Here is a 25,529-nt window from a genome sequence, read left to right as displayed (position 1 = left end):
TGTTACCATAAGAGCTGCTCCCATATCATATAAAACATCTTTTATACGAATGTTTACACAGCAGTTTTTTTAAGGCTCAGTGTTTGGAATGAACGTCTGGTACACTTTTCCCAAATACTATACTTCTGTTGTGGTAACATCTAAGGAGAAACTCTTGGCATAATGTAAGACAAGTATTGCTGAAAAAGCAAGAGTGAGAATGCTCAAAACTGACCTGTAGGTCTTTATTGTTGAAATTTTTAGAAGTAAACCTTAGAGTAATTGCACATCTTGAGAGGTATGTATATACATTTTATTTCTTGTGGAGATGTAAATGATTAAAAGCAGTACTAAAGTAGTATTCAGTCTGTGAATGATCTCTGCATCTACATTCAGTAAATATTGAATAATGAGCACTGATAAACTAACAAATTAAAATCACTGTTACTCAGCAATATATGGATTGTATTCAGAATTGTAATACAGTTGTAATCACTGCAAGCAACACTAATGTATGCTATCTTGTCAGAGAATATTTCATTTTTCATTTTAAAGTGGACAAGTAAAAAAATAACTTGCAGCTTGATCCTGAAACATTGTCTTGCTAAAACTTACAGCAGTCCCCTTTTGTCATCTGTGAAACTGACTTTGAAATGGAGATTATCTCTGAATTATAAATTTTCCTCATCAAGCCGGCTGACATCAATTTGACTCTACTGTGACATAATTTTATATTTGTCTACATGGATGCTGTTTTACACTCATGACTGAAACCTTTTGTCCTGAAAACTTATATGTGTGTGCTTTATAAATAGTCATATTGATCTGTATAGTCGAATTGTAAGTCAGTTTAGTGCAGCTTTAAAGGATGCAGAATCCAGATCTTGAAGTTTCAAGCCTGGTAAACAGTTAGTTTTACTGCCAGAATTTTGTTTCTTCATGGGAACAATGAAATATTTTTTTCTACGGCATTGTCAGTATGATGAAGAACGACGTATTTCCTTTTTCACTTGTTAGATTAGATAATAACTTGCATTGAGAATAGTACTTGTTTATATGTGATACTACTTTTGCAACAGTTTAACAGCTGTGCATGGTAATATCTCTGCCTTTACCTCTGCTACCTTACAGACTACTTATCAGTAATACAGATTGAGGGAATGATACAGTGTTTCCCCTGTAAGTCTGTTGCACTGACATAAACATAATAGTGAATGTCATCTTCATATCAAGGCTGGACAACTTTAACTGTTCTTATAGTAAAGCTAATATTTGTACCTACATTTTCTAAGGATAGTTAATATTTTAATTAAAAAAAAGAAAGTCTTCTGTCAGTTACCTTTGGTTTAGTAAATTGGCTGGAACCAGATCTGTTGGAACTAGATAATCTTTAAGGTCCTTTCCAACCCTAATCATTCTATGATTCTGCGATTCTGCTTAATAAGTGAGTAAATAATGTAAAAATTAGCAATACGGATGTAATCATACTTTTTATCAAAACTGTCCCCATTTCTACTAGATAATGTATTTTTTTAGTACCCTGATTGTTGGGTCATATGAGGTTATCTACTTTATCCTTCTATCCCAACATAGAAAGATCAGCTTTCAGATTCCTGACATTAGTTTAACTTGTCTGTTAAAAAACCCTCCAGTAATAGAGATTCCTTTTCTTAGGCATTACTTATAAGATTACTTTTTAAAATTCTTACCCTTGCAAGGCTTTTCTTGCCTCCAGTTTAATTCCTTGCAATATATCCCTTCGTATGTTTTTGATTTGCTAATCCTTAATGTTCTTTGTAGAGGAGAAACAGATTATTCGCTTCCTTATTGTCATCAGGATTTAAAGACTTCAACCATTCATGCCTGCATCTCCCTCCCCCCCCCTCCCCGGGACTGCATGTATCTAGGCTGGAGAACCTTCCTTTTTATGGAGAATGTTTCCTATATGTTAGTGATCTTGCACATCTCTCATAAATTGATTTTAAGTAGCAAAATTGAAAGTACAAATTTGGAAAATAGAAATAAGGCTCTTAAAAGGTTTCACATTGCACATTGGATAGTGTCTTCAACAGTAATTTAATTCCTTCTTATCTGTATTTTCTTCTGATTTTTTTTTTTCCTAAGTGGTTTTATGAAAAAATACTCTCAGCTTTTCCAGAACTTCGGTGTCTATGGCAAATTTTCAGCTTATCTTCAGATACACTGAATCTTCCATTCTTAGACTGAATGTGTTTTGTAGTTTCAATTGTCTTAGAAGTTCGCTGTCCAATATTCCTTCTCATTATTCTGGAAAGTATCTAATAAATAACATCAAGACGGGGATAGACTTTTATTAATACAGAAGTTTTGCTGAATTGCAAATCTGGGATGCAGAATTGTTTGTAAGGGATATAAACCATGTTAGCTGATGTTTCTGTTTCTAAAAAAAGGGGGGAGGGGCACACTTGCAATACAGAACTGTGGCAATTTAACAAGTCATTGTGCTGTAAAGGTTATTTATCCTGTTTCAGTTGTAAACTAATGTACCCTATATCAAACCACTGGAAACAGTTTAAGTTGATACATTTTATTTCACACTTGGAGTAGACAGACATTGTGTATATGGACAGTTATGATGTCTCGAGACTTGTTAAGCATCCAGAAGTAGATCCTGTTTCTGAACCACATGTAAACAGTTTCCTACTCTTCTGATTCTAAAATAATCAGAAACAATGTGCTTTCTCTTTATAGCAGTGAACATTTTACTTCTGGCAATTTCACTTTAAGCAACTATTTTACTGAAACAATGGCTTTTATTACTGCTGTAAATTTAGATCCAATACCATTGGGTTTAGTTAGTTCTTAGTTAGCTCAGCTTTAATTAGCTTTTAGATAGTTTGACATATATGAATTTCCTATTTTGTTCTGTATTTGGCAAAAATAAGTGCTATTTGTACTGTTCTAGTACCAAGCAATATGGCTGCTTTTTGTTTACTTTTGTTTGTGCAAATCAACATTATTGTTGGCAGGAGTAGTCTTAGCTGAGGGAATATTTTTGTCACTGTTGCAGCAGTTGGTCCTTCTACAATGTTTGGAGAATCACACCATCAGAATTATTTTCTTGGCATGAGAGTAGTTTATCTGGGGAAAACGAACTTGAATCCATAAGATAGTTCTTGTATACAATTAAAAATGTTGTGATTTAATTTATTTTTCTCTACAGAATATAATAAATGGTACCTCAAAATACACTTATTTATACACACATATATAATACATGTCTTACAGCACGTACTTTTCTAGGTAGAAGAACATACTTTTCTAGGTAAAAGAAATAGAGCTAGTTCAAAAAGAGCAAATGGAATGGGAATATAAAGAGAGCACCAGTGGTTTAAGTCATAGTGAGTAATAATGACTGCATATGGTTAAGAATGGCTCCTGGCTTCCCAGGAAAAGGCACTTTTCTAAGGAGAGTATGAAGCAAGCAAAAGGTGCCTGCACAGTGAAATCATGCAAATATGGCAGCATGTCATTACTTCATTGGTTATTTCATGACAAAATGTGACTTATGCCAGGCCAACAACACCGTTAGAAGTGTGGCTTATATGAAAATTTTATTTTAAATAAACAAAAATTCAGTATTCATCTTTATTAATATTATTTACTATTCAACTGAGACTGTGAATATGAATGGTTAACTAATTACTAAGAAAGATTTAGGAATATGTATCTCTGCTAGATTTGTCATCGTAAGGCCTGTTTAGAAGTACATGTGTTGATGTTGGTGCCAGCCTATTCAAAGTTCGGCAATAGCTTGCTAAATTTTCCCATTCATAATTAGTTGATGATAAAGGTGTTGAAAGAAATAGTATATTGTATAGATAAGTGATCCAGTTAGGATTTTTAATGTTTGCACAGTGCACATGAAAAAAAATTCTACATTTTTAAACACATGCACTACAGGAAAATTTTGCAGGTACTTGTGAGAATGTTTTTAGATTTCTGGTAATTGTTTCTGTTGAGTATAAAACCTTTATGAATAACTAGATACAACAAATTTAGGGTTTTTTTTTCCTAACAGGTAATCTGTCCAAACAAAAATTTGCAGTGCTTTGGTACTTATGATATCATCTGGAATAAGACGACAAAACTTCAGAGAATTAGATGCATTTCACTCAAACCAGGGATGTGACCATTTTGTGTCTGTCTTCACTTCATGCTTTGAAGCTTAAAAACCCCCATAACTTGGGATACTTGGATAGGTTCCAAAGCTTCCAGTAATCAGTAATTAATATATTGTTTTAAAGTACTTTTTGCTGGGTTCCTTCTCTTCTGCATTGTTTTCAAAGTCATTATAACCTTAAAACCTGCTAGTTTATCTCTTGAACTATGTTTATCATTATGTTTCATTTACTAAATATTGATAAGGTTCCCAAATAATACACGGAGTAGTCCAGTGATGTTAAATTGAGTTTTCATGTATCAGGAAAAGGAGGTTTCTTGGTTGTGTTTTCAAAACAAAGTCTTAGTTTTTTAAGTTGGAAGCATGAAAAAAATTGTGCTGCAGGAAACAAAAATGAGCACCCAAACCTGAAAAAACCTGTTGCTTAGATAATAGTGTTGCTTAGATTATAACTCAAGTTTAGTTTGTAACCTCTGATTTTTAAAAAATATATTTTTTAAACAGGGTTTAATATGGTTTCAAAGCTCCAACTTCTTTGCATCAAAGGAAATTATTATGATTATGTTTGGAACCATTGTTTTATGTGTCTAGTCTCAAGAAATTGGTTATTTTCTAATAAGCTATGATTTAGGCATTGCATCTTGGCTAGAGCTGAAAAATATTTCTTCCGGCCACAAGTCATCTTTTGGGCAGTAATCTGGAGAGAGACCACAGAATCATATAGACTGGGAGGGAGCTCCTTAAGTCATCTAGCCCAAACAACTGCTCCAGGAGGGTCTAATTAGATCACCTTGCTCAGGAACTTGTCTTTGAAAAAGCAGCAGTGGCAAAGGGATGCACTTAAATCTCTCATTTCCTAATTGGCACCGCATTGCTCACAAAGAAGGAGCCATTTTCAGAATATAGTGATGAATAGCTGAAAAAAATATATATTGTGTTTGGTACTAGTCTAGTCTGCCCTTAAAATTTAATTAAATATATTATTTTTATAGTTACGTATCTTACAGTGTTGTAAATTCTCATGGGTTTGCATTTGCATTTGCAGTTCCCAGAATGTGGTTTCTATGGAATGTATGACAAAATTCTGCTCTTCCGCCATGACCCTACTTCTGAAAACATTCTCCAGTTGGTGAAATCAGCTGCAGATATCCAAGAAGGAGACCTAGTTGAAGTTGTCTTGTCAGGTAACTAAAAACCAACGAAAATTTCTGTCATGCTTTTGTAACTGAAAATATACACAATATTTTTTGTCCCACATGGGATTCAGGAAAACGAGAAATTTAATTTGTGTGGACTTTAATCTACACTGGGTAAAGATCTTTCTCAGATATATGTATAGGCATATTATGCCTATTAATTATTTTTTCCTTATTGCACTGTATACTTTTTAACAATCTTGAGTACAAATTTAACAATAAGCACAAATTCTATGACTGGAATGAAGAGGAAGTCTATGCCTAGGAAATACAAGCGCCAGAGGCAACTAGTTGATAATATCAGTTGTGCAAAGACAGAGTATGAAGGTTAGAATCTGAAAGTTACTATCAGGTGAAGGGATGTAAGAAGAGGTGTAGTATGAGTGAATTATGAGTTGAAAGGCCAAATTTTGGAGGCAGTGAAATGACAAATGGATTTAAGGAACATGTTTGGTCAGCAGAGCGGCCATAAAGAGTAGATTACTCTAAATGAAGTAGGAAATAAGGACAAATTCTGTGACTGGAATGTAGAGGAATTCTGCAGATGCTGTTATGTGTCCATAGGACTTGTCAAAATCTTAGATGTAAGAAGAGATGAGGTACGTGACTAGGAATGATGCAAAGTTCTCAAGGGAATGCTGTAGAGTGCTGGAACTATGAAGTTGTGAAAATGGTATTTGATAGATAAAGCTTAGAAGATGGTTGAAGGGCTTTATTTTTGCAGTTGGAGCATGCAGTTAGTGCATCTGGAAGGACACTTAAAAATAGGAAGACGCATATGTCATATAAAAGTAGACATTGTATCTATAGAAGAGTGTAGGATTAGTGAAAAGAAAGCCAAAGTCCTAATGGATGCTGAAAAGAGAGGAGGTGAGAGTTAGGTCACATAATCTAAGCCAACTGAGCTTTTAAATATAGTTTTCTTGTACAGGACCCTGTTCCATACTCTTTGATTAGAATAGGAAGGCATAGAATGCATAGAAATAAGAAATAATGCAAGTCATTCCTGAAAGTCATCATTCATCTTCTGCTTTTTTCTATTGGGAAACAGTTTTTTTTCCTTTTGAAAAGATAATTTCTATTTCACATTTCACACAGAATATAATCACTCCAGATGAGTAAATCAGGTTTAGCTGGAAAAAATAAACAAGGAATTTAGTGCTTTATTTGATGTATTGTTCATATGCTTTTGAAATGGAAGCCACATATCTTCCAGTTTGGCTAAATTAGGCAAGTAGCTGTTTTAATCTTCAAGAGCAGCACTTCATGCAGTACTTGCAAGTTCTAAAGGAAAACTATATTGTTTAAGAGAATTAGGGAATTTAGGGCTTTAGTTGAAGCATCTCTCCACAAAAGTGGTCAAGCATAAATAACTGCAATATTTAGAGGAAAACTGCGTGAAAGTGTGAGTGGTACATACAGTTGCCTGGGATCTGTATTTATTTATTTTTTTCCCCTCCATCTCAGAGTATAAATTGCTGGCTGGAGGCCTGGAATTTTTAATATCACACAGTACTGTTGTACTGCCTTCTAGTAACCAAATCTTAGCTAAAGGTAGATCCCCAAAATGCACTCTTCTCTTACCCATCAGCTGCATCATGTCATCTGATTTGATTTTTGAGGAACTCATAAAAAAAAAATCATCTGTCTTTATTACCTTGTTATTGATTTACATGATTTCTGAAATGGGCTGTTTCTCTTTTTCAATTTACAGACTTTATCAACTGTATCAAAAGTTGTGCAGCTGCAGCAGTTTGTCATGATGGTTTAAAAAATAGAAACAAAGAAAAAGAAAATTTGGAATTTAAAGAATCCAAATCTTTTAGAAGGCCATTGTAATGGACGAAATTCATAGATTAAGAGAATTGTTGTTTCTCATAAATTTACAAAGCAGGACACCTGTGTAAGATTATGATGTACTGAGAACTAAGCATATTATAATTTTCTTACAGAGTTTCATAGTTTTACAGTAAATAGGGTGTGATCATACCTGCATAGTCATAGTGTTTCTGAGCCTTCAGTTCTTGATTTCGTTAACTTCTTTTTACTTAAAAAAAAAAAAGAGTATCTCTAATCCCTGAGAATAGTTCTTGTTTCAGTTTTATCATCCTATTAGCAGTAGTTACTAATAGAATTAGTTTCTTTCTGTCTCTTTTACTGTTTTGTTATGTTTCAGTTTTGTGTCCTTTCATCCATGTCGTCCAGTAAATCTAAGACTATTATGGAAAATACAAGGGAAAAGTATTGCTATCTCTTTAACAAACTACAAGGCAAGTGCCAAAAGCTGTTTCAGATGTTACTTGTGGAGTGCCTAATTTATGTAACTGTAACTACAGCCATCACTCATGTCCTTACTGAAATGAAGTGGCTTTTTTAACTTATGAATCAGCGTTGAGGAATCCTAACACTCTTCCAGCAAGTTATACTGGTTTCTTAATTCCGTATAGCCCAAAGACTATGGTTTTGTTTTCATATTTTTATAGAGCAATTGAAGCAATAATTTTTGTCCTCTGTGCTGGAATATTTGAAAGATTTCCTTGGGCCTTCTCTTTCCTAAGTAATGAAAAATTGTTATCTATTAAGCATATAGGTATGTATTTTTAGTGTACTTTGTCAGTTTTGCTACTATATTATATTTAAAAGCACTTTGTTTTAAACTAGATTCAGACATTAAAGATTTTAAACAATATAGAGTACTTTAAAAAGTGATATTGCTATCAAATAATCAAGTTAAGAGTGTTCATCCAGTGTTGGATGGTGCATACCAAAAATGTAGTCTGACCCTGTGCAAAAGATGGCAAATTATTTATTTTTAGTTTATGATTTATATTATTATTTAGATTAATCTGTATCTGTTGGACTAGGGAGGCCAGAGCTGGACACTGCACAGTATTTGAGTGGCGATGCAGGGACATTCGTCAGCACTTAGTGGTGCAACCTGTCAGCCCCATGGATTTATATATGTCCAATTTGCTTAAATGTTCCTTAATCTGATTCTTCTCTGCTGAAATCTTTCTTACTCCAGGTTTTCCATATGGTATCAGGGATCTGGGATTCTTGTCAGTAAGGACTGAGGCAAAAGAAGGCATTGAGTACCTTGGCCTTTTCTCTAGCCTTTGTCACCAGGTTGCCTGTCCCATTCAGCAATGTGACCACATTTTCCCTGTTTTCCTTTTGCTGCTTTAGTTAAGAAGGTGAAGCTTACTATTCATATTTTAATCAAGTGGAAATCAGCATAGCACAATATGGTGAAATAAGACTGAAAAGAGATTACAAGCATGCACCCCACATGCTTTAAGTATGTCTGTGTTGTAACACATGCAAGTTTTTTCGTTGATTTTCACCTGTGCTTTTCTTTCCTGTTGCTTGAGTTCTTGTGAGAGTCAGTGCTCTGCTTTTGAACTCTTCTGCTTTGGTGGGCATGCCCATGTGAGTAAGCAAGCTGATTTATGTAGGGTAGTAATTATGCCTTTCATTCCTGCTATGTTTTAAGAAACAAAACTGAGAAAATACCTTATAACAACAATTCTTAACATTTTAATTCAAAAAACTGTTTTTGTAAGAATGATTTCACTTGATCTTTGTCAAGCCATTGTCTCACCACAGATCATCAAAATATATCTCTAGGTCCTCTGGATACTAGTGAGGTAATGCTCCAGTTTTATTGTTACAAATAAAGATACTTCTTGACAAGACGGGCTTTGCATTTTTTTTTTTAAGTTATTTGCAGCACGTTTAGATTGTTTAACTTTATGCCAGTAATGCCTCAGGAATTTCAGAACATCACAATACTTAAATTATTTAATTTTCTTGCCCCAAATCTATTTTAATGTTTCAGTATCAGATTAAATGAGTATTTAATAGCAGATCTCTCAATCTGAAGTAGTGTTTAATTTAAAATATATGCAACTTAAATACCAATAATGGATGTAAGAAACTATTGCAATAGTACATGCAATTAGAAAATTTTCTGACTGTTAGCTTCTCAAGAAAAGCTTAATGCATTTTTTTACTCTATTCTGTAAATCTAAACAGATGCCTATTTTGAGATACACTGTCTTTTCTGGCATGGAAGATTGTAAGGTTCTTATATAATAAAACCAAAATCCTAAAGAAAATTGTAGTAGCTTTATGATTTTGTTATGTCAAGCAATGTATACATTAAAAGATTATACAAATTGGACCTTTGAAGGCAAAGTTCAACTGGTTATTACTTTACTAAGGTACTGGGAACAAAAATGTGAGATATCAAAAGTCTTATACACTAATAAACTTTATTTACAAATCATCTTCCCTCTTTTTCTCCAAAAATTACAAGCATTTTCTTCTGATATTACTTTGATAATCCAAAAATTATAAGGGGCTTCATGGAGAACCACTCCTTAAGTATCTAGTTCACGTAGATCTGAAGTTAAGAAGTGGTTTTTTCCCTCTCTAGTTAAGTGCCATAAGTTCGGCAAGAAATACAATTTAATTCCTCATACCTCTTCATGTAACTTTTTTTGTTTGGTGGTTGCTGATTGGTTGGTTTGTTTTTTTTTTAATAAGCTACTGAAATCAGTTTTAAAAAAACAACAAACAAAACCAGTTGTTACCCACCTAGCTATATAAAGTGATCTTTCTATGAAACTTTGACAACAATATGAGTTTTGCCAGTGGAGGAGAGGTGGAGTCTACTCTCAGTCACCAGTTGGTGGTATCTCAAGGAATTTATCAGCTGAAACGCAAGAAAAGGGGTGGGTCAGTTGTTTGTACCTTTTCAGTTGCATTGTCATACCAGATTCCTCAGGGTGATTTCCTGAAGCTGGAATTCCAGCTTTCATCCACTTGCATCTGCTTTCAGTCTTCCTCCTGTCCTACTGCTGGAGTTTCCTGTGAAGAGTAGTTGCTAAGACGTGTTTTTTATATTGACATGCTGTAATAACAGCTCCTAAACACTACAGCAATCGTAAGTAAAAGATTAGCCATGCAGTACCTGTTCCAGTATTGCAGAATTGGGAATGGTTTCCTTCTCCCACTTGCACATGAATTTTAACATTGTAGAACTTTCTCTGGGCAATGCTGTGTCTTCAGAAGACTTTTTCGCTAGATACAAAGGACAGAAAATGAAAAATGTAATCTGTCATGGCCTGATAGATGATTACACTACTACAAATGAAAACTCTCCATAAACACTTAAGAGTATCAATATCTTCACACAGGTGAGTCTTAACTAAATGTAGCAATTCATTTCTGCAATGTTAAAATTCCTGTGTTGTGGAGTGGAGGAAAGTATTCCCACTTCTGCAGTACTAGAGAAGAGAAAGAAATTTATAGGCAGTCTGTAAATTCAGGAAGGTATTGGAATATATTCAAGTGTATTTTTAAATTATTATAGGTTTAAGCAGTTCGTCACAAATCAACTGAAGATGGCTTATCTCTCCTTTTTAATTAAAAATACAAATAATAATTAAAACAAACAAACAATCCTCCACCCCAGTAAAATAAAACAAAAAAAAACAAAAAAAAACACACAACCTCTCCTCCAAAGCAACCAAAATAAAATATAAAGAACAACAACAAAAAAAAAGCCCAGGTAAGTTGTGGCTTCCGCAGGCAGTGTCGGACAGAGCTTTGAGCAGCGTGGTCTAGTGGAAGGTGTCCCTGTGGGGTTCTGCCAAAAACATTTTATGATTCTGTAACGTACAGAATGAATAAGAATGTTTTTCATGAGTCTTAATAATTTGGGTATGCCATGAAAATTATTCTAAAGGGAGGAAAACCACCTCTGAAAATGAGAGAAAAGAGTGGCTTTGAGCACTGCAGGGGATGATATAGAGTACTTGAGCAGTGGGAAGGACAAAAGAAATGCAATATATGTTCAGATGCTTATACTGAACTGGTTGAAATGTTTTACTTCTAGCCCACATTATGAATATCTAAACAGAATGTAAGTTCTAAAGCTCTGCAAATTCAAGGTATGTTATGACAATTATTTTCAAATGGCGTGTCTGAAATAGGCAGTTGTGTTACTGCTGCAGCTTTGCTGCTGGAAACTGTGCGCTGTTGGTAAATGTCCTGAGGCACTGATATCTGATGTCAAAAGCTATATACTGATCGATTGCGTTCATTTTTTATCTCACGTGTCAATACTGGTCAGGGTAGATAAAGCTGAACTGTCAGTCCTAGTTCTATGGGTTTATATAATCAGTTCATATCCTAATACTGTGCACTTTCTAATTTTCACTGTAGTTTATTTAATTACAAGGTCTTTTATAAAGGCTGGACATCATGTGATTAATTTTTTTTCCTTATTGTACTTGCTTATGTTCTTGGGAGTTCAAGGAATAGTAAATGTGACCATCTTCTGACTTAGACCTTACATTACAGGTTCTTGATAGGTATGAAAATTTATCTGGAAAAATTTATAGTTCAGAGGAGTTGCTCATTGTAGCTGAAGCTCTCTAGTTCATTTTAGGGAAGAAAATTGTACCTGTGAATGTCATACAATATAACTGAAACAGTTTGTGGTAGAGCTAGAGGTTTCTGGCAAAACAGAAAGAATTTAATAAGCTCAGAATATAGCACCTGCTGTGCTTTTATATTCATAATGAACATTATTACTTGTGTTTTGCATTGGTGCATTATGCAGTAGGATTTTAATGGAGTGTAAGAATCGCATAACTCACTGAACAAATGTGTGTCTCTCTGCTGACTGGTCGAGAGGAGATAAGCACAGGCTATTGCAGTCAATCAGATGAATCGTCCTTCATTGCCAGTATAGATTCTGGCATTTTGGAAGTGAAAAGTTGTTTATTATTATGACAGCGAAAGCAAAAGGGTGTGTTGATTTACAGATTCAGTCAGTTGCACATTAAAAGAGGAAAAGGAAACTTTCATTATGAACATCAACAGCCCTCATAAATGCAGTTTTATTTTTACCTTTTACATTGTTTTTTCCTTTTATGTATTTTTAAAATATCTCTTTTAACGCTTTATTTCAGTTTGCCGCATGGGATTCTTATAGTGTATGTTGAACCTAGGTTTATTAGGCTGCACTCCTGGGCATACTTTGAACTGTGTTACTATTCTGTCAGTAACATATTGCTTAACACATTGCTGTTTTCTTAGCTATGCATTTTCTATTTAATTTCTTCTTCAAAATGTTAGAAAAGTTTGTCTGGTCTCCTCATGCACAAAAGAGAAAAGCCCTTTAATAGTGCTGTGGAAATCTCCACTGACATGTTCATTGAATTCAACATTTACTTAGTTAAATTGCATTTCAGAGTGAAAAAGCATCCAAACCTCTGGAGGAAGGATTTCATCAAGTTTTATTTGTATGAATGGTTCTTTTTGACTAGCATACTCTCAAAAATTAGTAGACAGCCCAAACCAGGAAGCAGGGTATAGAAGTTGCAGTCAGAGTTATAATCAAAGGTGGCTGTAAACAAGTAGCCAGTTATTCATAAATACTGAAAGGAAGAGAAACCAGAAGTTTCTCTTGAAAACAGTCTTACTGTTTGCTCAAGAGAAGGAAGTAAATTTATGTAAGGTGATACTTAAGTTGAAAAGTGTTCTTCAGTCTTGATGTGATAATTAGTATTTGCTATAAGCTTCAACTAGACCTATGAAAAGGTCGCTTTGATGTTCCACTCATGAAATAAAAGATGCAAATGCATAATGTAAAGGATGCATAACATAATGTAAACTTCACAATAGACTTGAAACCACCACCACTTTATCTGTGACCTTTTTGGATGAACAATATTTTCCCTTAATTGGAAGCAGACTCTATAGAAGGAGCTGACAAATGGGAGTTGCTGTGAGTCTCTGCTTCTATACTCTTGACTGTTTTTCAGTTTTGTTTTTCAAGGACTTCCAGGAAGCAATTATTTAGATGCCTTCAGACTTACATTCTAACCAGCATAGTTTATGTCCTATGCTATACCTTGTTCATGAAAGTTTATTAAAAACTGCTGTGTAAATTTGCCAAGTCTTTTCATGTTGCATAGAGCAAAAACCAATTTTATATTTACAGTTTTAATATGAGTTTGCTTATAAAAATTCTATCATTTTTTACTGGGGCAAAATTACATTGAGATGTAGGAGATCTTTGCCCACTGCTGGAAGGCAGACGATGAAATGTTAGCATCTTGTGTGAATTAGCGGAATGTACTTCATCTGCTTGCTGTGAGCAATTGTGCTCAACTTGGCAGGATTCTTGAAGTAAGAAGGTCAAATAGCAGCTATTTTATGTTCTCTTGCTGAGCTGATGAGGGCAGGAATTGATCCACTGCTTTGTTAAGAAGCTGTTTTTGTTTTAATATCTCGTAGACAGTACGTCACGTGATTGCTAGATGCAGATATTTTATTTGGATTCAGCACAGTTTATACTGCCTTGTGTATGATGAAATGTATTGAACTGAATAAAAGCTGTAGATAACTATACAGTTATAGTAAATGACATATACCAACATATAACTGGATTCTAATGTTAGTTCAATTGCCAGCTCCTTGAGATAAGCATTATGATGTTATATATCTCTGAACAGCATTTTATAGTACTTACATAGCTGGTCACAGGTTGTGATTTTGCTTTGTTGTGATTAAAAAGCATCCTTCCCTTGGTGTCTTAATGGCTATGTTAACGCTTTTTTTCTGGTGTCTTTGAGAAATGCAACTGTCTTTTCTCTATCCTGTCTAAGGTTATATATGGGGTTTTTTTTTACAGTTATTCTTTCTCTATGTCCTTTTAATAGTCTCTAGCTGTGATATTATTTCTGATTTCTGTAGAGGTAGGGCTCATTACTGATTCAGTTAAAGTGAATTGATCTTGCATCCCTCATTTGTCAGCCTACATTGTTCTTGGATCATGTATTTCAGATAGATGACTTTGTATTTGCAGTTCTTAGGACTAAAAGATTCTTTCCTTCTTTGTTTTGCTTTGTTTTGCTTTTCTTCAGCTTCTAAATGTTATAATTGTTACCTTCTAGATACAGATGTCAAGATTCATATGTTTTGTGTTAGAAGAATCTTTTAAATTTCCCCCTACTGTCTTGCCTTACTGTACTTTTCTTTCTGCTGAGGAGGGAATAGGTAAATATAGGATGAAAAAAATAGCCTATTGACATCACTTCCTTATATTCTCTGTCTGCATCATTGACAGTACAAATTGAGTAAAACGATATGCGACAGGCAAATGTTAGTGTGGAAGCAGGTAATGTGTCAACTTCGCGTCTAGTGCTCATAAAGAAATACAGGCCATGCTAGTTATTCTTACTTGGGTGTTTCTACGTGTTTTTAATATTTAACCATTATCTCAGCAGCAGAAAATCTGAAATAATTGCAAGATTTTATGAGGGTGGATTGCAAGAAAGCAAGCAGTGAATGACATTATGTTAAGTAAGCTTTTTGAACCCTATTAATTTTTCATTCACGTGAAGATTTGCGATGTGATTTTTAAAGCTTTATTAGTTGGTAATAATAAACAATGTCATTTTATATTTATAAAAAATTATACTAAATGTTGAAAAAGACACTATTGGTAGGGAAGATGAACTTTCCTTGAGAGAAGTTACACAAGTCTTTCTGTTGGGACAGGACCTTTTTACGAGAGGCTACTGTTCTACTTCAGGGTAATAGATAAGGCATTCTACTTGGTCCAGTTCTTAGAGATAATACATTATTAATGTATTTGTGTGCTGTTTAAAGAAAATAACAACTTTTTTGTTCAGTTGAGATAGCATACTTGGTTTTCCAGAATTCATACAATCATTTTCTTTTCTAAAGGCTCATAAAGAAACTATGCTTCATAAAAGAAGAGGTTAGATGCTCAAATAGATGAATAACTATTTGCGACAGAAAAGAAAGGGTGGAAATGCATTCTGTTTTCACAGTGGAAGCAGGTAACTAGAAGAGGTTCTTAGGTCTGTGGTGTTAAATACATTCATAAGTGATCTGGAAAACATGACTTAGTAAAGTGTCAATATCACCCCAAATAAAATCCAGTATAGATCAGCATGAAATGTTAGGAGAATTTATTGATTTTTATTTACATAACAAGGGTCTCTGAGTTATGTATACTACCTGAAGTTGAGAAGTTCAAGTTATAATATGAAAATATAATTTCAGAGCTCAGTACCAGTCGAGAAAAATGAATACTTGGAGTTCTTAGGAAAGGAATAGAGACAAAACTGAAAATGCTTGTAAACGTTGTGTCATCTGTCTTTGTCACCTCCTCTCTGCTTCAGAGAATGCTTTTGATGCAAAGAATGAGCATCTGAGATAGTGGACTGGGGAAATACCACCAGATGCTTTGGGGACTCATCTTTGAAAGGCAGGATTAGTAGATTTTGGTCTGGACCAGTAATTCTTAGGCTTTTGTATTCGTCTCACAAGATTTCTCTGAAAAGAAAGAAATTTTTCAAGTTACAGCAGTTTAAAAGCGGTAACCTCAATGCGTGCAAATTTTCTGTCATGTTATGATTAGGGTAAAATAAGCAATTACATGATTTTTGTTATGCATCAATAAGTTGTATAGCCAGGTTTCCAAGAAAGGTGGAATTGAAGTGAATTACAGTTCATTAATTACATTCACTGCTGTTACTGCATTTAAAAAAATGCCTATCAGCTTCTAAAGTAGATCAAATTAATTCTTGATATTAATTTTATGTTATATATGTTGTTTTAAAGAAACAACAAACTTACTTTCTTTAAAGTATCTTATTCTCACTTGGGTGAGGATTTTTTTTTTTCCTTTCTTGCTAATTTTTACTCTGTTAATGTGATACACATTTACCCTTCTTTAAAAGTCAAAATCTCCACTTAGTAACAGTACTCCATAGATTATTCAAGTATTATATTTCACCAACCCCACTTCAGCTGATCCTTTCTTAAAAGATTTGAGGTGGTCAATGAAACTTGGAGTCTGTGGTACCGTGTCCTATATTTTAATGGATATGTCTCTGCTTTTTTGGGGTTTCCGTGTGATGGTATCACCTGATTAGCATTCTGAATCAATATGAAATCCTTGCAATTAAACAGGCATTAATGGAGAAAACAAAAGGGCATATTAATGCAAAAAATCTTTCCATCAAAGGGTGAATCAACTCTATTTACTGTTTTACAAATTTATTTAATCTATTTAGTTTTTCCTTCCTCTATAGCATGTGAAACTTGGACATGGCTATAAATTGTTTCACAGGATATGTCTTCAATAGCACTTGATCTTAAAGGTAGAGTGGCAAAGTCCCATAGTTCAGTGGTCTCCGTGTTTGTGAGTTTTTTATTGTGCGCCCCATCACTAAAAATTTTTCAAGCATACACCCCCAATATATGTACATTTATTTATAACTTACATGTGTCGCTGAGGTTTTAGTATTTTCTTCCTGCAGCCTAATGGATTATCTTGTGCACACCCACAGATGAGTGTTCTCACTTTGGAGACCTCTGCTATAGGTTCACTTGAAGTTGTGTATTATAAAAAAAATTGTTCACCTCTAAAAAATGTTAAGCTCATCCTTTCTATGTGAGAACATGTAAATTAAGTTTTCTTTCTCTTTTTCTCAGTTCATATTCTTTCAGTTGTTTTTGCTGCCTACACAGATTCTCATTAGAAAACTACCAAAACTTGAAGGTTTCTCTTTTCCCCACCAGACTCCATCCCCTTCCATCAAATAATAACCTCTCCCACTTCACTGTCACTGGCTACAAAATGTAGTGGGGAACAAGATTTGTTTAGGCTAAGCAGATGACCCTTTGATTTGTCATACGTTTTTATTTGATATATCTGTCACAATTCCTTTGACCAATACCTGGTTCACCAAACATTTGTGTCAGTGTATTTGTTAAATGGTAGAATTGAATGTTGAATGGAAAGTCACTATAAATGATTCAGAGTGTGACATAAAGACAAATGTAAGGTAACCCATTTGGCAAAACTTGCCCATAAGACCAGTTGTGTTGTTAACCTGTCAATAGTTCGTTCTGCGCTGCTTGGATATATGTCAGGAAAAAAAAATAGTCTTTTGGGAAAATTGCTCTGCTCTTTCAGTCTCTGAATTCATGGTCTCAATAACTCATTACTCCACTAGGTTTCAAATAGATATGCCTCACACACACACACACAAAAAATGTCTTTCAATATCACTCTTAAACTGATAGAATTTACTTTCATTGGCTGACTGCTGGCTTTGGTATTTTAAAAGTGCAAATAGCAACAGTGAGTCTCATCATATTTCCGACAAATGACATTTGCAACCCTTTGTGGAAAGATACACATCGTCTTTTAGGAAGTGCTGTAGGCTTGTACCTAAAGGTCTGAACACAAACAAGAAAACCTCCTTCCCTTGAGGAATATAACGATTTGAAACAGAAACTAAGGAGGAAGAGACTAAAGAGCTGCCACAGCTTACAATCTGCTGGGTTGTTTTTTTTCTCTGTCTGGATGGTAGTGTGACTCGAGCCCAGAGGCATTGTCATTCTGACTGAAATCTGGCTCTTAGAGAATGTTTCTGTTAACCTAGTCAAGATGTGTCTTGTTGCCAAAAAGAAGTCTGGAGAACTTGCCTGCTTCTTGGGCCATGAAGACTCGTTTCACTCTAGATTGCTGGTGCACAAGGTCATACTACAGTGGTTATGTTTGCTTCCTGATTTGTTTTTTTGGCTTCCTCCTCTTGAATCCGGTAAGCTCTTACTCATTTCCCCTCCAAAGGAAACAATTCCAGTCTCTTAATCTCTCCTTATATGGAAGTCTCTTCCATGCCTCCAGTGGTTTTTCTCATCCATCAGTTCTTCTGTTTTACCATACTTCCTTTTGGGTTAGTCTCACAGAAACTGAGCACAGAATGTCAAGTGAGGAATAATAGTGTAGCCATTTCCCAATGTTAATTTCAATTTCATTTATTTATCTGCATGGGTGAAATCCTGGGTAAACTTAAGTTTTAAGTAGAACTTAAAGTCAGTAGAACACTTATTTTCAGTGCAGCGATATATTCTCTAATCATTTTGCTTATCTTTTTGACCTTCAGATGCACCTTGCCAGGCACTGGAGATGTTTCCATAATATGTCACTCTAGAATTGTTGTAATCCATTTAAAAAAATCAACCACAATTCAGAGCAGTAATTTATTTATGTCTTCCAGGCTGTGTCATCTGGGGCATTTCATGTGCAAATTGTGCATTTGCTTAGCATTTTTAGGTTCCCATCTCCTTTTTTTAGTGTTATCCTTGAAATATTAAAGTGGGGTTGAGAAAACACAATGGTTAACAGTCATGCTTCTATTCCTTGTCTCTGATGGTCCCATATCAAAGATCTGAGACCTGAAGAAAACATTGTTAGTCAGGTGGACGCTAAAGTGTATTCTGGTAGTCATATGTTTCCAGGATTAGTTGTTTCATCACCTTCCTGGGGCTCAAGGTGAGGCTGACTGGCTTGTGGTTCCCTGGGTCCTCCTTCTTGCCTTTCTTGAAGGTAGTCTAGAAAATTAGTTCAGTGTAAGATTGTATTTTTAATTCCATTATACTTTTAGCCATCAGCATTTATTCACCACATAAACCATTTCCTTAACCTTTTATGAAAAAACTTGAAGGAAATATGTATGTTTTACAAGTGCTACTAGTTCTTTTTGAACACTTCTTTTTGAGATGTATGATTCTGAAAGGGACTACGTAATCCATTTGATTTTTTCAGAAGTCTTGGAAAAGAACTGTAAATAACTTAGAAAGCAAAATCAAAGGAAATACAGATGTATAAGACATGCAGTATTTACTTAATATTAATTTGGATCTGTCAGCATAGAAAAGGAGCAAGAGGCTTTATTTTTAATTTGGAGCTGCTACTTATTCCTGGTAGTCAGAATTAATTTGAACATGGCATCAATACCTCCAGTAAACTTGCAAAGTATTTAATTTTGTTTTCCTATGCTAAACAAATACGTCTTCAGTGTAATTTTATGATTAAGAGGGTCTGAATTCATGAACTAAGGTATTGCTAGTTTTTCCACTTGCGTGAAATATGGGTAAGAATTCTGTGCTGGGATTTCGATGAATGTAAAGCCTGCTGTATAGTTTGTGTATTTGAATCTGTGGAATCATTCTCAAATAGAAATACGTTACAGTTGAATTTTAAATATTAAGAATATACTGATGAATCAAGCATACTGACTCATAAATGTTAATCTTTTAATAAAACTCTCCTCAAAAGTCTGAGCTAGCACTGGAAAAATGATTGCAAATAGTTTATTAGCTCCTACAGTTCATTGCTTAAATCTCATGTCACGGGTGAGACATTGTAACCAACAGACTATAGAGAATCTGGTTACTGGGGTTTGTTTAAGAACTAAGGAGATCTGAGCTTTTACCTTACTTGGATGCCTCCCATGCTGGTTCGTTTGCTCCCTTCCCAGCCTTGCATTTGGTGGCTTCCTCACTGCCCCTCCCAGTAAGGAGGCAGCTGCTGGCCAGGGCAGGTTGGGCACAAAGTCATGTGTGTTCCTGCTCTGCCACTGGTTGCAGCTACCAGGCCTAGGCATCACTGACCAAAATCTATGGATGTCCCCTAGTTTCCATCTCCCTGATCTCTGGGATCTTGCCTCACTTCCAGCATCTTATCTCTAAACAGTATCTTCACCGTTGTCCTTCCAGTCCCCCTTCTGAGATGACTGCTTCTTTTCTGGGAACCTTTCTTTTCCACCTCCTCATTTTTCTAGAACCCCCAAGCTGTACTTCCAGACTAAATAGTCCATGTGCAGAAGCACAACAAACGTGATCAATATTGTAGCTGGTGGTCCAGTTTCCTGTCTTTAGTACTGGAGGATTGAGAGTGAGCCACCTGCTTTTGCTTAGTCTGGATGTTACAAAAAAATTGCAACTAGCCTGTACCAGTTGCGGTTAGCAAGAAGCAGGCTTCTGTTTGAGAGTTCAAAATTCAGTTGTATCTCCTCCCGTGTCCCCACCTCATACAGCCAATTGCCTGAATGACAACTGTTAGCATTAATAATTTAAGCTGGTTTTCACCTAAAACATTAGGATAAAGCGATGATAGGTAAGGTAAACAGATGAAACTTGTTGTATTAGAAAGATTTTCCTTCATGTAAAATTTAGAGTGCTGAGGTACTTGCATACATATCCAGAAAGGTCATTAGATCCAAATATTCCATATCAATGTTACCCTATTTCAGTGCAGAACAGATAAAGAAAGTGTTATTATAAATCTGCACACATCTAGATTTTAGGAAGTTATCATTTTTGTTAATGTATTCGGGCCCTGATAATGATAGTTTAATTTTTAAATCAGATTTCAAGGTGGAGATCAGAGATGAAATATTTGGCCTATATGAATGGCCATGGCTCTGCTGACTTTGGAACTCTGAAAAGACAGACTGTCCTTGATTGTCAGAATGGAACATCAGAAAGAATAAAATGTTTTCCTTTCTCTTAGCCCAGTGAAATTGCATATACAGTCATTAATTGTTATGGTTTAGTCAGTGCTTATAGTTTTAATAGTGTGTAATGATATTTTTTAAGTTCTTGTATGGGAGGACTTGGTTACAAGTGCCTGCAGGACGTCAATGGGATACATTACTCCTAAAGGGATTCCAAATGGGAATGGGTAGCCAGAGAATGTCTGCTTTTCATAACTGTAAGATATTGCTAATAATGTGGTTGACGGTTTCTTCTGCTATGAGAGGTGTGGGTGCTAGATGACAGCTCCCGCTACATGAGCTCTGTTGCTCATAATAGCAGGATCTTACCTCTGCTAATAGTTCAAATTCCTTTTGGACCCAGAACTCAAAATGATGGGTAAATCCTTTGCTTCTTTCTGAAAGCAGGTCCTTGCCACTCTGGAGTTGCAATGGCTTCTTGTTCTCATTTCCAGCTGTGCTGAATGATAGATCTGCTCCTGAGCCCAGAACAAGGAGTACTAGGCATTAACAGCCAAGTCATTGACAGACTTGATGAAATAGTCGTCAAAACTGTTGTAGTTTCGATGTCTGTGTATTGGTGACACAAAGAATGCTTAAATAGATGATGACAGGTTAGCCTGAGAGATAACAGTGTAATGGTATCATATTAAGAACATAATATTGCAGACTTTTCTGGAGAGTAGTAAGGTTTTCAGGGTACAGTTGTAGACATCTTTGAAGCCCCTTCTTTTTTTACTGCACAGAAAATTGCTTTCACAGCATCAGCTCTCAGTCAAAGCAAAAGGATAGCCTGACATTACTGAAGCTTTTTAGTTAATTAATGTCTCCATTTAATCGGGGGGGGGGAGTACATATCTTTGCATCAGGAGGGCTTTATTTTTTCAGTGAATAATGCAGGAGTATTCTGAAAGTTAAAACTGTTAGTGGCTATATGAAAGCTTTTTTAGACACGTAATATAAGAAAAATAGTGGATTGCAAGATGATGGAAGAAGCTTTAAAGAAGAACCTGATTCATATATGACTGCTTCTGGAATTGCAGGCTCTGAAACTTTAAACTGTTCTAGTTTAGTCACAGGAAGTCAACTATGTCATAGGGTGGCAGAACAAGAAATATGAATTAATCCGTATTTCTAGAGATTAAAGATTTGTGTGACTTGCTAGTTAATATAGTTCGCTCAGATTAAGTTCTAATGATACACTGTTTTCAGTGAATAGTGATCTAAAGTCACATCATTTCATGAGACCAGAAAACAGAATGCTGTAGGCAGAGCCTGATGGGAACACATAAATCCGAAACCTGGAAAAACACTATTTTTACCTTGAAAATTAAAACCCAACACACTTCCAAGCCTTTTTTTTTCGCAGTTCATAGTATTTGCAAAACCACCCAGTAGATCCGTGTAAAACTCCTCTCCAATCTTCCAAGTTGGCAAACATAATTTCAGAATTTAAATACATGCATGAATACTTACTTTAGTTAGCTATTCAAGGAAATAGGCATAAACTTACATACATACTTAAATCCTTTGTTAGGTTAAGATTTACAAGAATGATATGTAAAATAAACATAGTGTTTTAGTAGTACTTTGATTATTAATTGTATGCTTTTGGAAACAACCTCAGGAAATATCTTTATAAACAAAAAGTTTGTATCTCTATAATTCACATATATGTTCTCAAATTCAGCCCTATCATGTCTTGTGGGTCTTATAGTAGGGCCTTCTTTGTCTTCTCCCTTGAGGAGAAGTGCATGCTCACGGAGTATCTTCTAGTAAACCTTTTTGTTTATATTTATGTGCAAATTGAACCAAGAGGTTGTGGTTTAAACCCAGTCAGGCAACTTCTTCACTCACTCCCAGTGAGTGGTGCCGGGCTGACAGCAATCGAGGGCACCCTCCCCCCCCCCCCCGCCTTCCCCGGGGCTTTCCCCTTCCCCACTCCCAGAGGAATGGGGAGGAGGATCGAAAGAGTGCAACTCCCACGGGTTGAGACAAGAACAGTCCAGCAACCAATGTACAACACATTTGGGAAACAACACCACCGCTACCACCAACTACAACAATGATAAGGGAAAATAAAAAGGGAAGAGAATACGATACCACCGGCCAAGAAACGAGTCCAACCCAGAAGCCCGTGTCCTTCCGGGTAACTCCCAGTTACCCCTCACCCTGGCCATGACGTGCTGTGGTATGGAATACCTCCTTGGCTAGCCTGGGTCAGGCGCCCCGTCTCTGCTTCCTCCCGGCTTCCCCTCCTCCCTGGCAGATCATGAGCCTCACAAAGTCCTTGGCCAGGGTAAACATCACTTAGCAACAACCGAAAACATCGGTATCACCAGCACTGTTCCCAGGCTGGAAGTCAAAACACAGCACTGCACCAGCTACCACGAAGGAGAAACATGACTGCTACTGCTGAACCCAGGACAGACAATAGCAAAGAAGTGTACATTGCAGTTCTGTTGCAAGGTGTTGAGCATGGTGTTCTAGTTGTGGTGCCTGCCCTTTAGAAAGCTCCCAAATATATATAGCTTTTCCATGATCATTTTGTTATGCAAAGAGATGGAGAGTGCCATTACAGAGTGAGCATTGCCTTAACAGTAAACTTGACCACTATTGTCTGGAAAAAAAAAGTTAGAAGAATAGGATTTTTTGACAAGTATCCTTGTGTGTTTGGAAGTCCTTGAAGCTGAAAAAAAAAATATGCCTGGCCCAACATTGTTAAGTAAATATAAAACTATTATATTTCAGATTTGGTGTGTTCTAGCATGTTAGATTGTTTTATGAAGTCCTAATTTTATGAATTAAACTTTGTAACATGGCTTATTTTGAAAGCTAGGAAGTGAATAATTCTGGGAAAAGAAAATGAAATCCTAAATTAAACAAACTGTTACGTGATTTGGATTGTTTCAATGAAAATAATAAGGCTTGATATCATTGGAATCATTGAAACCTACTTGTGTGATGGTATTCCAAATATCTCTGTTAAAAGATGCCTAGAGTGGTTGAGACTAGAAATATATTCTTCTGTGGAGACATTTGGAAAAGATTTTTGTAAGAGTCCTTTGTGCACAGAAGGAACTGAGTCCAGGGCGTAGGTCTTTATTGGTACTCTGCTCGAATTAGTTAAAAACTTTTTCTTGATTGTTACTCAAATTTTTGGTTCTTTTAATATACAAGGAACAAGCCCGGGGCTAAGGGTATTTGGGTATTTTAAGAATGCATTTGAACTGAACCATTAAAAAATAGGTTTTCTTTCCCTCTGAGTTGCAAATCAGGAGTGCATTTCTGTTGAGAGACAAAGCATTTCCATTTAGTGGCTACCCACCTGATTCATTCATACTGATATCTGTGAAGATTAAGCACATGCTTTAAATCACCTGTTTAAATGGCAGTCTGAGATCAAATGTTTGTATATGTGATTAATGTTAACAACGTTTGACAGATATTATTTTCCCTTGGACTCTGATACGTGTTTAACATAATAAGAAAATATTTAATTAAGCATATTTTTAAAAGTATTGTGGTACCGGCTGCATCTGTATACTAAATAGTTCTTCAAACATTGTCACTGTTTATATTTCTAGTTTACACTAGTACCTTTAACTAGCCCTTATAACTTTTGCAACTGTTACACATCACTTTGAAATGATTGGAACTCTGGGAAATGTATAGCAGTCTTCCAGACTGCTCTGCAAGGGCTTTGTCTTTATTGATGATTGGGTGTATAATTGCATGTTTTCTTTCAAAATTCTAGTGTATATTTTTAACTTGGGCAATCAGTTCACCAATAACAACATCAGCTGCTGAATCAGGCATACCAAATGGTCAGCTGAAATGGCGCATTTTGGATATATTTTCCTTTACTTGTCTGGAACAAAATTGTTTCTTTACTGCATGTGTTCTGTTTATCTTATGTGTATAAGATAAATTCCTGAATTTATATGAAAGGGATATATTTACCTTTATAATGCATATATTACCTTATATTACCTTACTGAAGTTACCTGAAGGGATACATTCCCTTTAGGTGTAGTCAGTCAAGTCTGTGAAAGAGTATTTTGAAAAATTTCCAACATCTGGTTGAACTCTGGCAATTTCTGATAAATGTCTGATATGCTATTAATCTCTTGTGTTTTATTGGCAGCATCCTCTTAGGGAAGTTATTGCTGTAAGTGTGTGAAAGCATCTTTATCCTTTTCCCAGTGGTCATTGTAGTATGAAGGTGTATCAGCAATCTTTTTATCTTCAAAATACAGTACAACCATTACAAAATTCAGAGTTCATCATTGTAGTGACCAGAAGTAGTTTAGCTTAGTTCTGTGACGAAGTCCCACATCAATAAAGCATATTAATTATGTTACTAATTTTAGTAACATTTTGAATGATCTTGTTGTTACAGCTTCTGCTACATTTGAAGACTTTCAAATTCGTCCCCATGCACTTTTTGTTCACTCGTATCGAGCTCCAGCCTTCTGTGACCATTGTGGAGAAATGCTGTGGGGGCTGGTGCGTCAGGGGCTCAAATGTGAAGGTAGGCTGCAGTGAGATGTGATTTTACAGCCTCAGGAAGCGACCTGTCCATTCCACTTACACATGTTGTCTGTGATTCTGCTTTCAAATTGAATAGGTAGAGATGTAGGAACTATCAGAATAGTTAAGTGATTAAAGAACTAATCTTTCTGAGTGTTCTGAGACCTCCGAGATAAGGTTCTGTAACCTGAAGTGCAAAACAATTGGTCTATATATATTTTTAAGACAAAATTTTCTGTATCTTACACTTCTCTATGA

The 25,529-nt window shown here is 35.5% G+C and overlaps 1 protein-coding gene across 1 annotated transcript in view; it reads left to right on the top strand.

Annotated features, from left to right (window-relative positions):
- Positions 1 to 25,529, top strand: part of PRKD1 (protein kinase D1) — a 135,187-nt gene that overhangs the window by 65,330 nt on the left and 44,328 nt on the right. The window contains exons 2-3 of the mRNA XM_061463463.1: positions 5,187 to 5,325; positions 25,141 to 25,272. Coding sequence (XP_061319447.1) covers positions 5,187 to 5,325; positions 25,141 to 25,272 — 271 coding nt within the window. The remainder of the gene's footprint in view (positions 1 to 5,186; positions 5,326 to 25,140; positions 25,273 to 25,529) is intronic.

The sequence above is a fragment of the Pezoporus flaviventris genome, unplaced genomic scaffold (genome assembly GCF_033815535.1).
Source record: "Pezoporus flaviventris isolate CSIRO_AGI_PZ_B2104156 unplaced genomic scaffold, CSIRO_AGI_Pfla_v1 ptg000036l, whole genome shotgun sequence".
NCBI lineage: Eukaryota > Metazoa > Chordata > Aves > Psittaciformes > Psittacidae > Pezoporus > Pezoporus flaviventris.
Note: the sequence above shows the minus strand (reverse complement) of the source record. Positions and strands in the feature narration are given on the sequence as shown.